The 17,340-nt window shown below is 53.7% G+C and overlaps 1 protein-coding gene across 4 annotated transcripts; it reads left to right on the top strand.

The window, feature by feature from the left end:
* Positions 1–3,082: 3,082 nt before the first annotated feature.
* Positions 3,083–17,191, top strand: STAP2 (signal transducing adaptor family member 2). Of its 4 annotated transcripts, none has more exons than XM_010367249.1 (13): positions 3,083–3,307; positions 7,612–7,683; positions 7,840–7,962; positions 9,581–9,637; positions 11,734–11,834; positions 12,924–13,058; positions 14,192–14,261; positions 14,351–14,453; positions 14,557–14,622; positions 15,984–16,154; positions 16,242–16,334; positions 16,567–16,779; positions 17,037–17,191. In XM_010367249.1, the coding sequence occupies exons 1-13, from the start codon at positions 3,206–3,208 to the stop codon at positions 17,099–17,101; spliced, it is 1,371 nt and encodes a 456-aa protein (XP_010365551.1). In that variant the 5' UTR covers positions 3,083–3,205; the 3' UTR covers positions 17,102–17,191. The 4 variants fall into 4 exon arrangements, with proteins under 4 accessions (XP_010365551.1, XP_010365552.1, XP_010365555.1 ...); XM_010367250.2 differs by having other exon boundaries at positions 3,109–3,307; positions 16,705–16,779; XM_010367253.2 differs by lacking the exon at positions 15,984–16,154 and having other exon boundaries at positions 3,109–3,307; positions 16,705–16,779.
* The last annotated feature ends 149 nt before the right edge of the window (positions 17,192–17,340 follow it).

Raw genomic sequence — 17,340 nt, 5'->3', positions numbered from 1 at the left:
ATCAGAAGCAGGAACCGGACTTACCAGCCAATCAGCTCCGGGTATAAGGCCAGCCGCGTCCAGCCCTCCATACCCTTGGGCGGAGCAGGGGGCGGGGCCGGGCTGGTTGAGCGCCGGATCAGTGCAACCCCGGCCTTTGTCACCTACCTTGTTGAAGGAACTTCGTCCTCGACCCTGTCCTGGGACCTTCGTCCCCGAGCCTGAGCGCTGGGATTTCCCTCAGTCCCTGGCAGGGCTGAAAGTCCAGGATGGGGACTTCCTAAAGCTCCGGGACGCCGTGGAATGGGCTCAAATACGGGTGGCTTTGCCCAGACCGCAGTCGGGAAGTGGGAACTGGACAGTAGGGGTGCGAGGGAGGCTCTCCAGGGTGCTCGGGAATGTTCTCAGGAAGAAGACTTAACATAGAGCAAGCGCTGGGTACATGTGAACTATTGTTGTTATTATTATTATTATTGTTCAGCCCAGGCACCCTTTAGGGGCCCCACCCTGACTGTCCAGCCAACCACGGGCATCCCCAAGGCCTCCAGACTCAGCATAGCCCAAACCGGCCTCAGCTTATTTCCCCAAGTCCTTACACACTTTCTCTTTGGCTTTTGCCCGTCCCCTGCCTTCCAAAACCCTGAGCCACACCTCCAGCCTCTTGCACCCGAATCCTGGCCGTCGTAATGGGTCTCAGGCCTCCAAACTCATGCCCCACCGTGTCAGTCTTCCACCGTTGCCCCACAGGGCTCCTTCTAAGATGCACCTGTTACCACTGTTACCACCTCCCTCCCATATTATTATTTTTTCTTTTTTCTTTTCTCTCGTTTTTTTTTTTTTTTTTTTTTGAGACGGAGTCTTGCTCTGTCACCCAGACTGGAGTGCAATGGTAAGATCTTGGCTCACTGCAACCTCTACCTCCCAGATTCAAGCGATTCTCCTGCCTCAGCCTCCCAAGTAGCTGGAACTACAGATGCACGCCACCACACCCAGCTAATTTTTGTAATTTTAGTAGAGAAGGGGTTTCACCATGTTTGCCAGGCTAGTCTCGAACTCCCAACCTCGGGTGATCCACCTGCGTCAGCCTCCCAAAATGCTAGGATTACAGGTGTGAGCCGTTGCACCCAGCCTATTTTCTTTTCTTTTAGAGAGAGGGCCTTGCTGTGTCTCCCAGGCTGGAGTGCACTGGTGCAAGCATGGCTCACTGCAGCCTTGGCCTCCTGGGTTCAAATGATCCTCTTGCCTCAGCCTCCAGAGTAGCTGAGACAACAGGCGTGACCACCATGCCTGGCTAATTTTTAATATTTTTGTAAGAGAAGGGGATCTCACTATGTTACCCATGCTGGTCTCCAAGTCCTGGCCTTAAGCAATCTTCCCACTCAGGCTCCCAAAGTGTTTGGATTACAGGTGTGAGCCACCGCACCCTGCCCCCCTCCCATGCTCTAAATCCTCCTGTGGCTCCACATTGCCTTAGACAAATACAATGAAAACTAACGACCCTGGCTGGCTGCGGTGGCTCCCGCCTGTAATCCCAGCACTTTGGGATCACTTGAGGTCAGCAGTTTGAGACCAGCCTGACCAACATGGTGAAACCCCATCTCTACTAAAAATAAGAAAATTAGCTGGGGGGTGGTGGTGGGCACCTGTAATCCCAGCTACTCCAGATGCTGAGGCAGGAGAATCGCTTGAATCTGGGAGGTGGAGATTGCAGTGAGCCGAGATCATGCCATTGTGCTCCAGCCTGGGCAAAAGGAGCGAAACCCTGTCTGAAGAAAAAAAAACAAAGATAAAACGAAACAAAAATGAACTCACTGACCTCAGTATAGTTGATACTATAAACTTTAACGGACAGTTCAGTGGATGAACACATTGCCCATAGTCCCACGGCCTTTCTGTGGTTTCTGGAACACCTGTTCTGCTATGTATACAAAGTCTAGCCCTGGTAACTATTAAGGAAATTGAATTTGTAATTTAAAAACTCCCAACAAAGCAACCTCTAGGCCCAGATGGTTTCATTAAGGAATTCTGCCAAAGGTTCAAAGAAGAATTAACACCAATTTCACATAGTCTCTTCCAGAAAATTGAAGGGGATATTTCCCTGTTCATTTTATAGAACTATGACCCTGATACCAAAACCAGGTTTTGATATCCTTAACAAAATATTAGAAAGTAGAATTCAACAATATATCAAATGAATGATATACCATGACAAGTGGGGTTTACTCCAGGGACCCAACACTGGTTCAGTATTCAAAAATTCATCAATTGTCCACCATCTTAAACAGGCTGTGGTAGGCAGAATAACGGTCTCTTAAAGATATCCATGTCCTGGCCGGGCGCGGTGGCTCAAGCCTGTAATCCCAGCACTTTGGGAGACCAAGGCAGGTGGAAAACTTGGGTCAGGAGTTCGAGACCAGCCTGAGCCAACATGGTGAAACCTCGTCTCTACTACAAATACAAAAATTAGCCAGGCGTGGTGGCAGGCACCTGCAATCCAAGCTAGTCAGGAGACTGAGGCAGAAGAATCTCTTGAACCCGGGAGGCAAAGGTCACAGTGAGCCAAGATTGCACCACTGCAGTCCAGCCTGGGCAACAGAGTGAAACTCCATCTCAAAATGGAATAAATAAATAAATTAAGAGACAGACAATGTATCTCTCTTTGCAGATATAGCCAGGATTATTCTCCCATTCAAGTAAACTTATACATTCTTGGCCGAGCGCAGTGGCTCACGCCTGTAATCCCAGCACTTTGGGAGGTCAAGGCGGTTGGATCACGAGGTCAGGAGATCGAGACCATCCTGGCTAACACGGTGAAACCCCGTCTCTACTAAAAATACAAAAAATTAGCCGGGTGTGGTGGCCAGCGCCTGTAGTCCCAGCTACTTGGGAGGCTGAGGCAGGAGAATGGCGTGAACCCGGGAGGCGGAGCTTGCAGTGAGCCAAGATTGTGCCACTGCACTTCACTCTGGGCAACAGAGCGAGACTCTGTCTCAAAAAAAAAAATAAAAGTAAACGTACACATTCTCTTTCTTCTTGGTTCCATGCCAGAGAGGCGGGGATTTCCCTAGGATCATGGCCCTGCCCGGCTCAGCCTCTGCCCAGCCCTGGCAGGGGAGGGAGTTGACGGGCTGACAGAGGAAACTCCCTGGAACCTGTTTCTCAGCTTTCTGGCCCAGCTGGGGCACCCACTGGAAAGAGAGGCCAGGCGGAAGACCCTGGCCGTGCCATGGCCTCTGCCGTGAGGCCACCCCGGGTCCCAAAGCCTAAGGGTGTCCTGCCTTCACACTACTATGAGAGCTTTCTAGAGAAGAAGGGGTCCTGTGACCGGGTAAGATAGGGAGGCGGGGGCTGGCCCTGTTCGGTCACTGTGGGGAGCTGCAGCACCTCTTGGAGCCCCAGTCTCCTCACTCGCCAAGAGGGATGGAGTGGGTGCTGGATGGGGCAGGGCACGAGCTGGGGGCTGGGGTGGGTTCTGGCCATCTGCCTCTCTGTGCGTCTATCTCTGTCTCCATGTGTCTTTGAATTTGGTTTCTTTTTCTCTTTCTCTCTCCCTGGCCCTTCTGTCTCTCCCAATGTCTGTCTCAGTCTCTCTCTCTCTCTCTCTGTCTCAATCTTTGCTTTTGTCTCTCCTTCACTCTCTTGAATACAAACAAGATCAGGCACTGTCTCCAGGAAACGGGGAGCCCTCTGACTCCCGGGCTTCCTCCCCCTCCCAGCCCAGGACAAACTCCGGGAACCTCAGCTGCTGGGTTGAAGGCCAGGACAGGTGACATGTGAGGACAGTAAGAGCTGGTGGGGGCCACATTCCACAGGACAGATAGTGGCCATGGACAGTGTGTGCGTGTGTGTGTGTGTGTGTGTGTGCTTATGTCTCCCCCAGCCCTCCGTTCTCCCTGAGGCCCCATCTCTCCTTCCCCATGCCCCATATTCATTTTCTTTCTTTCTTTCTTTTTTTAAAAGACAGAGTTACTCTGTCACCCAGGCTGGAGTGCAAGGGCATGATCATGGCTCACTGTAGCCTCAAACTCCTGGGCTCAAGTGAACCTCCTGCCCCAGCCTCCTGAGGAGCTGCGACTACAGGTGTGCACCGCCACTTCTGGCTAAGTTTTTGGCCTAATTTTTCTGTCGTAATTTTTTTTTTTTTGTTAAAGATGGGGTCTTGCTGGCCGGGTGCAGTGGCTCACGCCTGTAATCCCAGCATTTAGGGAGGCCGAGGCGGGTGGATCACCTGAAGTGAGGAGTTCGAGACTGGCCTGGCCACCATGGTGAAACCCTGTCTCTACTTAAAATACAAAAATTAGCCATGTGTGGTGGTGCGCGCCTGTGATCCCAGTTACTTGGGAGGCTGAGGCAGGAGAATTGCTTGAACCCAGGAGGCAGAGGTTGTAGTGAGCCGAGACTGTGCCACTGCACTCCAGGCTGGCAACAGAGTGAGACTACGTCTAAAAAAAAAAAAAAAATTGGGGTCTTGCTATGTTGCCCAGGCTGGTCTCAAATTTCTGGCCTTAAGCGATCCTCCTGCCTCAGCCTCCCAAAGTGCTGGGATTAGAGGTGTGAGCCACCGTGCCTGCCTCATTTTCTGATACAGATCAAAACAAACACCCCAGCTCCTCCCTGCCCTGCCCATGTCCCCGCCTCTGCCCCTCAGGTTTCCTTACCTATAGGGGAGTGGACTTTCCTTCTACCTCCATGCATCCAAATCCTCCCCAGCCAACAAACACTTTGGAGGCAGTGGATCACTGCGGTTAAGAAAGATAATGGGGAAGGCCGGGCACAGTGGCTATGCCTGTAATCCCAGCACTTTGGGAGGCCGAGGTGGGCAGATCACCCAAGGTCAGGAGTTCGAGACCAACATGGCCAACATGGTGAAACCTCGTCTCTACTAAAAAATACAATAATTAGCCAGGCATGGTGGCAGGCGCCTTAATCCCAGCTACTTAGGAGGCAGAGGCAGGAGAATCATTTGAACCCAAGAGGCGGAGGTTGCAGTGAGCTGAGATGGTGCCACTGCACTTCAGCCTGGGTAACAGAGTGAGACTCTGTCTCAAAAAAAAAAAAAAAAAAAAAAAAAGAAGGCCGGACACAGTGGCTCACACCTGTAATCCCAACACTTCGGGAGGCCGAGGCTAGCAGATCACTTGAGGTCAGGAATTCGAGACCAGCCTGGCCAACATATCATGAAACCCCATCTCTACTAAAAAATACAAAAATTAGCCGGATGTGGTGGTGTGCACTTGTAGTCGCAGCTACTTGAGAAGCTGAGGCAGGAGAATCGCTTGAACCCGGGAGGCAGAGGTTGCAGTGAGCCGAGATCGCACCACTGCACTCCAGCCTGGGCGACAGAGTGAAACTCGTCTCTTAAAAACAAAACAAAACAAAACAGCTCACGCTTGTAATCACAGCACTTTGGGAGGCCGAGGCGGGCGGATCACCAGGTCAGGAGATTGAGACCATCCTGGCTAACACGGTGAAACCCCATCTCTGCTAAAAAATACAAAAAATTAACTGGGTGTGGTGGCAGGCACCTGTAGTCCCAGCTACTCAGGTGGTTGAGGCAGGAGAATGGCGTGAACCTAGGAAACAGAGCTTGCAGTGAGCCGTGATCATGCCACTGCACTCCAGCCTGGGTGATAGAGTGAGACTCTGCCTCAAAAACAAAACAAAACAAAACAAAAAACCCAAAACAACAAAAAACAAACCAAAACAAAAAAGATCATGGACCCAAATTCAGAAGACCCAGGTTCTAATCCCAGTTCCACACTTTCCTTACTCCCAGGCCTTTTGCAAGTGACTTAATCTTTTGAGTCTCAGTTTTCTGTCTTCGGAAATAGGGGAGTTAGGGCTGCAGTCACAGTTCACATGTTGAGGACTTGACTCAGTGCAGGCCCCGGTGCTTCCCGTATGGAAAGTCACCTAATTCTCATGAGATCCTCCAGACTTGGCACCATTGTTATCACCATTTTACAGCTGGGGAAACAGAAAAAGATGGCTCAAATAACTTGCTCAACAGCACATTGTGGGTACATAGTAAAGCAATATGGTAACTGGTAATATGGTGTTTAATCCCATATTGCTCTAGTCCCAGTGCCTGGAGGAGGGCTAGCACATAAAAAGCCTTCAGTAAATGTTAGGTAAATGCCTGTGTGTACCTGTGCGTGTGTCTACGGATGGACAAGTGGATGAGTAGATGGGGGGATGAGTGGAGACTTGGTAATGGATAGATGCGGGCTGGATGGTGGCTGAGAGGATGTGTGGATGGATGGATGAGTGCATATACAAGTGGGTGAATGATGGTTGGATGGACAAGTGCATGGATGTATGATAGATGGGTGAGTAGGTGGATGCATGATGGAGGGATGTATGGACGGATAAGTGGATGGTTGGCTGGCTGGCTGGATGGATGGATGAGTTGGGGGATGGATGGATGAACGGGCAGATGGGTGGGTGGATGGATGATGGATAGATGGATGAGTGCATGGATGGATGATGGAGGGATGAGTGGATGGATGGATGAGTAGGTGGATGCATGATGGAGGGATGTATAGACAGATGAGTGGATGGCTGGCTGGCTGAATGGATGGATGGATGAGTTGGGGGATAGATGGATGAATGGGCAGATGGGTGGGTGGATGGATGGATAGATGGACGAGTGCATGGATGGATGATGGAGGGATGAGTGGATGGATGGATGAGTAGGTGGATGGATGATGGAGGGATGAGTAGATGGATGGATGAGTGAATGGATGGATGATGGAGGGATGCACGGATAGATGAGTAGATGCATGTATGGATGCATGGATGAGTGGGTGGATGGATGATGGATGGTGGGTGGATTGATGGATGGATAGATGATGTAGGGATGGATGGATGGGTGGACGGATGGGTGGACAGATGGATGAGTGGGTAGATGGATGACTGGATGGATGGTGGGTGATGTATGTATGGATGAATGAGTGGAGAGATAGATCATGAATGGCTGGATGATGGATAGATGGATGGGGGTGATGGATGGAAGAGTGGGTGGATGATGGGTGGATGGACAGATGAATGGATGGGTGAATGGTAGGTGGATGGGTGAATGGTAGGTGGATGGATGAATGGGTGGGCGGGTGGGTGGATGAATAACTGGATGGATAGATGTGTGGATGGGTGGGTGGGTGGACGGATTGGTGGATGGATGGTGGGTGGATGGATGGATAGATGAATGGGTGAATGGTAGGTGGATGGACAAATGGGTGGGTGGGTGGATGGATAGATGGATGATAGATATATGGCTAGTGGGTAGCTGGATGACAGAAGATGGATGGGACACCATTAAACCAGTTAGTTCAACTCACCCCTAGAGCCCCCACCTCTATAGATTGGCGGGGGTTACTCTGGGTCCTTCATCACGTCAAGGTTCCGTCTGGTCCTTTCTCAGAGGAAAACGGATACCCAGAAGCTGGGCTGTGGGTGGGGAGGGTCTCCCTGAGAAGGCAACATTTGATCAGAAACTCAAGGCAGGAGGTGATCAAGATCTGGGGGCAGCATGGGAGAGCACAATCAGTGCAAAGGCCCCGAGGCAAGACTGAGCACATGAGAGGTACTCAGCCTGGCCACCTCACCTCTTCTTTCTGCACCTCTTGTCCCCAGGATTACAAGAAGTTCTGGGCAGGCCTCCAGGGTCTCACCATTTATTTCTACAATAGCAATCGGGACTTCCAGGTAAGGATGTGAATGGAGGCTCCAGAGCTGGCCTTCCCTTGACCCCAGAGACCAAGCAGACATTGAGGATGGTGTGGCCATGATGGCTGATACATCATCCAGGGGGCCTGGAGGCCAAGGAACTGGTGCCCAGACTCCCTGCTTCTGTGCCCCCAGCACGTGGAGAAGCTCAACCTGGGAGCATTTGAGAAACTTACTGATGAGATTCCCTGGGGAAGCTCACGTGACCCTGGCACCCACTTCAGCCTGGTTCTCCGGAATCAGGAGATCAAGTTCAAGGTAGGTCCCTCGGTGGAGGGGCGCTGAGGGGAGGTGCTGGCGGAAGACGCTCAAATGTTCCTCCCCTCCATTGTGCCAACCACAAAGGGGCAGGTAGTACAGGGCCCTGTGGGCCCTGGGTAAGACTTGGGTCTTGACCCCAAAGGAGCTGGTGCTATGGGAGTGTTTATTTTATTTTATTTCATTTTATTTTATTTCATTTCTTTTTTTTTTTTTTTTTTTTTTTTGGGACCAAGTCTCATCCCGTCACCCAGGCTGGAGTGCAATGGCACAATCTTGGCTCACTGCAACCTCCGCCTCCCGGGTTCAAGTGATTCTCTTGTCTCTGCCTCCCGAGTAGTTGGGATTACAGGTGTGTGCCACCACGCCTGGCTCATTTTTTGAATCTTTAGTAGAGACGGGTTTTCACCATGTTGGCCATACTGGTCTCGAACTCCTGACCTCAGGTGATCCACCCACCTCGGCCTCCCAAACTGCTGGGATTACAGGCGTGAGCCACTGCGCCCGGCCGAGGGTTTATTTATTTTTTTTATTTTGAGGCAGTTTCACTCTTATCGCCCAGGCTGGAGTGCAGTGGCGCAATCTTGGCTCACTACAACCTCTGCCTCCCAGGTATAAGTGATTCTCCTGCCTCAGCCTCCCTAGTAGCTGGGATTACAGGCGTGTGCCACCATGTGCGGCTAATTTTTGTATTTTTGGTAGAGACGGGGTTTCACCATGTCGGCCAAGCTGGTCTCGAACTCCTGACCTCAAGTGATCCACCCACCTCGGCCTCCCAAAGTGCTGGGATTACAAGCGAGAGTCACTGTGCCTGGCCTATGGAAGGGTTTAGAGAATGAGAGGTCCGGGAACTGATCTATGTTTTTCTATTATTTTATTTTATTTATGATTTTATTTTGAGACAGGGTCTTGCTCGTCGCCCAGGCTGGAGTGCAGTAATGAGATCATAGCTCACTGCAGCCTCGACCTCCCAGGCTCAAGCAATCCTCCCACCTCAGCTAAGCACACTCCACTATGCCTGGCTAAGACTTTATTTTTTGTAGAGACAGGGGGCTCGCTATGTTACCCAGTCTGGTCTTCAACTCCTAGGCTCAAGTGATCCTCCCGCCTCGACCTCCCAAAATGCTGGGATTATAGGGGTGAGCCACTGCATCCAGCCTGACCTATGTTTTTCAAATGTAGATATAATAACATCAAAAATCATAATATCAGCCAGCATGGTGGCTCACACCTGTAATCTGAGCACTTTGGGAGGCCAAGGCAGAAGGATAGCTTGAGCCCAGGAGTTCAAGACCAGCCTGGCAACAAAGCGAGACCCTCATGTCTAAGAGAAAAAAAAAAAAGGCTGGGCGAGATGGTGCATGCCTATAGTCCCAGCTACTCAGGAGGCTGAGGCAGGAGAATCGCTTGAACCTGGGAGGTGGAGGTTGCACTTAGCTGAGATCATGCCACTGCACTCCAGCCTGGGTGACAGAATGAGACTCCATCTCAAAAAAAAAAGAAGAAAAAGAAAAAAGAAAACAGCCCTTTGAAGCAGGAACTCTTCCCTAGTCCCATTTCATTGATGAGTAGACTGAGGTTCACTGACATGGATTCTTTTTTTTCTTTTGTTCCCTAGGTAGAGACCTTGGAGTGTCGGGAAATGTGGAAAGGCTTCATCTTAACGGTGGTGGAGGTAAGAGCAGTGGCTCTCTGCGCCCTCTCTCCCATTCTCCAGATCTCCTCAAAAAGCCTCCTTTTGGCCGGGCGCAGTGGCTCAAGCCTGTAATCCCAGCACTTTGGGAGGCCGAGACGGGCGGATCACAAGGTCAGGAGATCGAGACCATCCTGGCTAACATGGTGAAACCCCGTCTCTACTAAAAAACACAAAAAACTAGCCGAGCGAGGTGGCGGGCGCCTGTAGTCCCAGCTACTAGGGAGGCTGAGGCAGGAGAATGGCGTGAACCCGGGAGGCGGAGCTTGCAGTGAGCTGAGATCCGGCCACTGCACTCCAGCCTGGGCAGCAGAGCGAGACTCCGTCTCAAAAAAAAAAAAAAAAAAAAAAAAAAAAAAACTCCTTTTTCTTTCCATCTTTCATTCTCCAAACAAGCCTCCAGAGTATAGTACACTGGCCTCAAACCTTGGACCAAATATACCCCATAAACATCCTTTGTTTTATCAACTGAGTGCTAAATTTTATTTTATTTTTTTGAGACTAAGTCTCGCTCTGTTGCCCAGGCTGGAGTGCAGTGGTACGATCTCAGTTCACCGCAACTTCTGCCTCCCCAGTTCAAGCAATTCTCGTGCCTCAGCCTTCCAGTAGCTGGGATTACAGGCGTCCGTCCCCATGCCTGCCTAATTTTTGTTTTTTAAGCATACATGGGGTTTCAACCTGTTGGCCAGGCTGGTCTCAAACTCCTAACCTCAAGTGATTGGCCCACCTCGGCCACTCAAAAGTGCTGGGATTACAGGCGTGAGCCACAGCGACCAGTTGTATTTCTTATTTAAATTAATTTAATTATTATTATTATTTTTTTTTTGAGATGGAGTCTGGCTCTGTTGTCCAGGCTGGAGTGCAGTGGCGCAGTCTCGGCTCACTGCAAGCTCCGCCTCCTGGGTTCATGCCATTCTCCTGCCTCAGCCTCCCCAGCAACTGGGACTACAGGCGCCTGCCACCACACCAGGCTAATTTTTTTTGTATTTTAGTAGAGACGGGGTTTCACTGTGTCAGCCAGGATGGTCTCGATCTCCTGACCTTGTGATCCACCCACCTTAGCCTCCCAAAGTGCTGGGATTACAGGTGCGAGCCACCGTGCCCGGCCTCTTATTTTATTTTTTTGAGACAGGGTCTCTATTGCCGAGGCTAGAGTGCAGTGGTGTGATCATAGCTCACTGCAGCCTCCAACTCCCAGACTCAAGCAGTCCTCCTGCCTCAGCCTCCCAAGTAGCTGGGACTACAGGCACACACTACCACATCTCATTAATTTTTAAAATTTTTTGTAGAGCAGGGTCTCACTATGTTGCCCAGGCTGGTCTCCAACTTCTGTGCTCAAGCGATCCACCCTCCTTGGCCTCCCGAAGTGATGGGATTATAGACGTGAGCCACCATGCCCGGCCACAGAGTGCTAAATTTTTAAAAATTAGCTGACATCATTTATCAACCGGGAATTTTAGTCTACCTTCCCGTTTTCCCTCTGATTTGCCCGTTTCCTTCCTCGCCCTGGCAGGCCATTGTGTTTGAGACCAGACTGGCCCCTGAAGACTTTAGATTGAGATTCCAGCATCTACTTTTTTTTTTTTTTTTTTTTTTTTTTTTGGTGGGTGAGGTGAGCGGGGAATGGAGTCTCACTCTGTCACCCAGGCTGGAGTGCAATGGTGTGATCTCGGCTCACTGCAGCCTCCGCCTTCCCGGGTTCAAGTGATTCTCCTGCCCCAGCCTCCCGAGTAGCTGGGATTACAGGTGTCTGCCACCACACCCGGCAAATTTTTTGTATTTTTAGTATAAACGGGGTTTCACCATGTTGCCCAGGGTGGTCTCAAACTCCTGACCTCAGGTGATCTGCCCGCCTCGGCCTCCCAAAGTGCTGGAATTACAGGCGTGAGCCACCGCACCTAGCCCCAGCATGTACTCTCGTTCAACTCCTCTGCACCCTCTCGAAGCCCTCTTCGCCCCCTAAGGTGTCAGAGTTCCTGGCTCTGAGCTCTGGCCTCAGTTTGCCACTCTGTGACTTGGGCACAGCCATCTATTCCCGGCCGGCTGGGTGCAGTCACTGTCCCTCGATCGCCCCTCAGCTCCGTGTCCCGTCCAACCTGACCCTGCTTCCTGGGCACCTATACATGATGGCTGAAGTCTTGGCCAAAGAGGAGGCGCGCCGTGCACTGGAGATACCCTCGTGAGTGCCCCGCGTGCCCTGAGGGGCTGCAGAATGGGGACGGGAGGTGGGTGTGTGGCTGAGGGTGGGCCGTGAGCTGAGTCCCCTGGAGTTGGGTCTTGGATTTTGCAAGACGATGGCATTGGGGATGGGGGGTGGGGAAGGGGGAGGGGGCGTTAAGGCACATGCTGGGAGGCAGGGCAGGATCTCCAGAAGCGGGTCTAGGGGCCTAGAGGACTGGAAGGGTCTTCAGAGGCGGGGCCTAGGCCTGAGGAGTGGGGACAGGGTCTGGGGGTGGTCAGTTTAGGTGTCTAGAAGGTGGGGCTTCGTCTCCGGGGAGGGGTTATTTGTCGGAGAGGGTATCCAGGACCCCAGAGGCGGGGCCTGGATTGGGGGCGGAGCATTGTCTTTGTGGGCGATTCTTGGTGATTACGGAGGCGGGCAGGGCCTCCCGGGGCCAGAATTAGGAGCCTGGCTGGACGCGGTGGCTCGTGCCTGTCATCTCAGCGTTTTGGGAGGTCGAGGCGGGAGGATTGCTTGACCCCAGTTCGAGACCAGCCTGGGCAACATCGCGATACCCCGTCTCTAAAGAAAAAAAGAACAAAAAAAAACCCGGTCGGGTGCAGTGGCTCACGCGTGTAATCCCAGCACCTTGGGAGGCCTAAGCGGGCAGATCATCTGAGGTCGGGAGTTCGAGACCAGCTTGAACAACATGCAGAAATCCCGTCTCTACTAAAAATACAAAAATTAGGCGGGTCTAGTGGCGCATGCTTATAATCCCAGCTACTCGGGAGGCGGAGGCAGGAGAATCGCTTGAACCCGGGAGGCGGAGGTTGCGGTGAGCCGAGATCGCTCCATTGCACTCCAGCCTGGGTAACAAGAGCGAAACTCCGTCTCAAAAAAAAAAAAAAAAAAAAAAAGCCACAAAAACTAGGAGCCTGGAAGGCCAGACTGTGCCTCCGTGGAAGGGGCCTGGGTCTGGAGAGCAGGGCAGGGTCTCCTGGGCCTAGGGGATGGGGACGGGGCTGGGTCTCAGAGGAGGCGGGGTTTACGTGCGGAAGAGCGGACTTGGTCTCCGGGATCCCAAGTGGGTGACGCGGCCCTCCACAGGTGCTTCCTGAAGGTGAGCCGGCTGGAGGCACAACTGCTCCTGGAGCGCTATCCCGAGTGCGGGAACCTGCTGCTGCGGCCCAGCGGGGACGGTGCTGACGGCGTGTCGGTCACCACGCGGCAGATGCACAATGGGTGCGCATGCGCGTCTCGGGAGCCGTGGGTGGGGAGGAGGGTGGGCGCAGGGGCGTGGTCAGGAGCAAGGGCGGAGCCCTACCGGCTAGTGGGTAGGCCTGGGAACGGAGCCAGAGCTGAGAAGGGCGAACTGGGGGCGGAGTCAGAGCTGAGCTGGACGGATTGGGGGAGGAGTCAGAGCTGGGCTGGGCGGGCTGGGGATGGAGTCAGAGCTGAGCAGGGGAGACCGGGGGCGGAGTCGACCTCAGCAGGGGAGACTGGGGACCGAGCTAGAGCTGAGCAGAGCACACTGCGGGCGGAGTCAGAGCTGGGGTGGCCGGGCTGGGGGGCGGGGTCAGCGCTCCGGGATCGTGGGATCCTGAGGCTGGCCTTGCCCCAGGTACGGGGTCAATGCCTGGGGAAGAAGGTAGAGCCCAGGCAGACCCCTTTGCAGGAGGAGTCAGGTCTTGGGTTAGGAGCTGGGATTCCCTGCAGGTGGAGTCAGACCCCTCGGTTAGGGTCGGCTCCTCCGGAACGTCAGGTACGCGGGGGCCAGGTCTGGGCCACTGGAGGGGATGAAGTCAAATCCAACGGTGGGAATGGGCTTTTTGGGCAGAGTCAGGATCTATGGGTGGAGTCACGGCCATGACCCTTTGGAAGTTGAATAGGGCTATGGAGGCGGGGCCACCCTGGGGGCGGAGTTAGAGCCTTTCGCCAAATCCTCAAGCCCAGTCCAGGGTTGGGCAAGGCGATGTAGAAGGTGGAGTCGGGGCCAGGGGGTGGAGCCACTACAGGGGGAGGGGCCTACCTGGGGCGGAGTCTTTAGGGCCTGGTTCGCCCTAGGCGCGGTGCCAGAATTAGGGGCTGACCTTTCCTAGGCTGTTAGTCTGGCCTGGTCCCTCCCTGGAGGTGGTGCCAAAACTAGGGGTGGGGTCTTCTGTGGGGGTGGGTCGGTTCAGTCAATGCTCCGGGAGGATAGAGGGGCTTAGGTCCTTCACAGGGTGGAGCCAGTCAGTGGCTGGGTCTTCTGTGGGGGCAAAGCCAGTATGCACCTGTTTCTATTGGGGGCGGAGCCTGGATTCGGAGCGGGGCCTTCCCTGGGGGGCGGTGTGGGAGCCTGGGCTGAGCCACTCACTCGCTTTCTGCTGGTGCAGGACGCACGTGGTCCGGCATTACAAGGTGAAGCGGGAGGGCCCCAAGTACGTGATCGACGTGGAAGAGCCGGTGAGCGTTGGGCCGGGGTCCCTAGAAGTGCCTTTGTGGGGTCGCCGTCCCTTACCCAGCAGCCTGACCCCTCCCCCATCTGCCCCCAGTTCTCTTGCACCTCCCTGGACGCCGTAGTCAACTATTTCGTGTCGCACACCAAAAAGGCGCTGGTGCCATTCCTGTTGGACGAGGACTACGAGAAGGTGCTAGGTGGGTGCGCCTTCGGGGAGTTCGGGGTCCCAGTCCTCACCTCTCCCGCCCCCGCTTGGACGGACGCCCCGCCCCTTCCTCCAGGACGCCTTCTCTGTTCCAGGTTACGTGGAAGCCGATAAGGAGAATGGCGAGAGTGTGTGGGTGGCGCCCTCCGCCCTGGGCCCAGGTGACGCCCCCTCCCCGCGGGCCGAGGTGGGAGGGATCAAGGACCCCCGATTCAGCCACGCCCCTTCACTCAGCTTGGTGGCTGCACCGCCTGTGTCTGATGTTGTTCCCAAAGTTGCAAGGACAGAAATGACTCAGACCCTGCCATCAGGGTGTGTGTTGGGGGAGAGGGCGGGAGTCCCAGCTTGGGACAGAGCTACCCACAGACACTCTCACCCTGTAGGGTCGAATTTGGAGGAAAAACGTGGGCTCGGGGGAGGCGCCTAGAGTTCGGGAGAACATGGGGGCAGAGCAGGGAGAGCTTCCTAGAAGAGTGGGTCTTTGTAGATGGTCCCAAAGGATCTTCTTAGGTAGAAATGGGCATTGAGGGGGTCAGAAGGCGCATCCGGAGAAGCAGTAGCCCCCCAGAGACCGGGAATCAGGGTGGCTGTTGCGAAAGAGGTGGGAATCGGTCCTGTTTATGGAGTGAGAGGAGGAGGCAGAGAACACACTAGAAAGGAACGTAGCGTGGGTACTCTGGTCTTCCCTGGGCTGGGCGTATGCAAGGACCCCCAAGTGCCATATCCACACACACATGCATGATTCATGAACTATGGCCACCTGCCTAGCCAGAAGGTGACATACACTTGTGTGGGTACAACAGATCCACACATGCATGAATACACATGTCCCCCGATTCCAGTCACATACACACGCTATGTAGCACAAATACACCTGTCTCATGCCACAATCACGTGTGTACACATAAATGCAGACGCATCCATGCACAGGCACAAAATCGGACATGTGTAGATACATGGGCATAACACACTCATCTAGACAAGGACTAAAGCAGCTACCTTAGCAGGCGTGCAGAGTCACACATGTATACACACAACAGGGATGTTTGTACAAACCTGGTATCCAGATTCAATTAGTGTACATGCATATGCCATACAAAGACATATAGACTTTTTTTTTTTTTTTGAGAAGGAATCTAGCTCTATCACCCTGGCTGGAGTGCAGTGGCGTGATCTCAGCTCACTGCAACCTGTCCCTCCTGGGTTCAAGCGATTCTCCTGCCTGGGATTACAGGAGCCTGCCGCCATGCCAGGCTAATTTTTATATTTTTAGTAGAGATGGGGTTTCACCATATTGGCTAGACTGGTCTTGAACCCCTGACTTCAGGTGATCCGCCCACCCCGGCCTCCCAAAGTGCTGGGATTACAGGTGTGAGCCACTGCGCCCAGCCCAGACAGACTTATACATGGGGGCACACAGACACACAGGGACATATGCATGTCTCCAGGCATGCACACGGACCCCCCACCAAGGTGTCCCTGTATGACGTGGGTCTTGACAGTGACCACCTTTCCCCATCAGGTCCTGCACCCTGCACAGGTGGCCCCAAGCCGCTGCCACCTACCTCTGTGCCTGTGTCCAGCCAGGACAAGCTGCCCCTGTTACCCCCACTGCCCCCACTACCGAACCAGGAAGAGAACTACGTGACCCCCATTGGAGATGCCCCAGTTGTTGACTATGAGAACCAAGACGGTGGGTGGGGAACAGAGCTGCTGAGAGCTGGGGGCTGGGGAAGCAGGTGAACAGCTGATGTGACACATTACACTTTTGTCCACGCAGTGGCTTCCTCTAGTCGGCCGGTCATCGTGAAGCCAAAGAAGTTGCCAAAGGCTCCTGCAAAGCTTCCAAAGCCACCCGTTGGACCCAAGCCAGGTAGGGGTCCCCCACAAATCCCGCCCTCACCTGATGGCAGGCCAGCCTCAGCCCGCATCTGTCTTTGTTGTTTTTGAGATGGAACCTCACTCTGTCGCCCCAGGCAGTAGTGCCATCTCAGCTAACTGCAACCTCTGTCTCCTGGGTTCAAGCGATTCTCCTGCCTCAGCCTCTCAAGTAGCTGGGATTACAGGCACCTGCCACCACATCCATCTAATTTTTGTATTTTTAGTAGGGAAGGGGTTTCACCATGTGGCCCAGGCTGGTATCGAACGTCTGACCTCAAGGGATCCACCCACCTCAGCCTCCCAAAGTGCTGGGATTACCAGCGTAAGCCACCGCACCTGGCCTCATCTGTCTTCTCTTCCAGAGCCCAGAGTCTTTAATGGTGGCTTGGCCAGGAAGCTGCCAGCCAGCTCAGCCCAGCCTCTCTTCCCCACAGCTGGTAAGGGGTCTGTGGGGTCAGTGTGGGGCAGGTTTCCCAGGCGTGTGACCATGCAGTCACACAGGGCCTCACACTCTGAAGCACCCTGTCTTTTAAGGCTCTGCTGTCTCTGTCTTGAAATTCCTAATGCCTTCGAGCACACTGTCATGTTGCATGGGGCCCTGCAAATCTGTAGCTGGTCCTGGGTGGCTGTCAGTGGGCAGGGCATGGACTGGGGATCCCTGGGCCAGCTGCAGCTCCCGGTCCTGAACCCCCAGGGCTGGCGGACATGACGGCAGAGCTACAGAAGAAGCTGGAGAAGAGGCGGGCACTGGAGCACTGATTCGGACACGCCGGGGACCAGTGGGCCAGTCCCAGGGCATGGCCCAGTGGCCAGATTCTTTCTCCCAGGATTAAAACTCTGACCCCAGGACCCATGTGTCTGGTTTGGCTTGGGGGGAGTAGGGGACGAGGGCTCCGTCAGATGTCTGCCTACGGATGGCCCCATTTACTCCCAGTGACCCTCAGCTCAGTGAAATCTACCACCGTATCCTGTGAGAAAAGCCCATTTTACAGCCAGGA

This window comes from Rhinopithecus roxellana, chromosome 8, assembly GCF_007565055.1.
Source record: "Rhinopithecus roxellana isolate Shanxi Qingling chromosome 8, ASM756505v1, whole genome shotgun sequence".
Lineage (NCBI taxonomy): Eukaryota > Metazoa > Chordata > Mammalia > Primates > Cercopithecidae > Rhinopithecus > Rhinopithecus roxellana.
This window is presented reverse-complemented; position numbering and strand designations above follow the sequence as displayed.

What these genes read in the sequence shown, in the direction of transcription:
- STAP2 (XM_010367249.1), top strand. Translation starts at nt 3,206, where the DNA reads ATGGCCTCTGCCGTGAGGCCACCCCGGGTCCCAAAGCCTAAGGGTGTC. An exon ending in ATCAGGAGATCAAGTTCAAG is followed by an intron (nt 7,963 to 9,580) that starts GTAGGTCCCTCG and finishes TTTGTTCCCTAG; the next exon opens with GTAGAGACCTTGGAGTGTCG. An exon ending in TCATCTTAACGGTGGTGGAG is followed by an intron (nt 9,638 to 11,733) that starts GTAAGAGCAGTG and finishes ATCGCCCCTCAG; the next exon opens with CTCCGTGTCCCGTCCAACCT.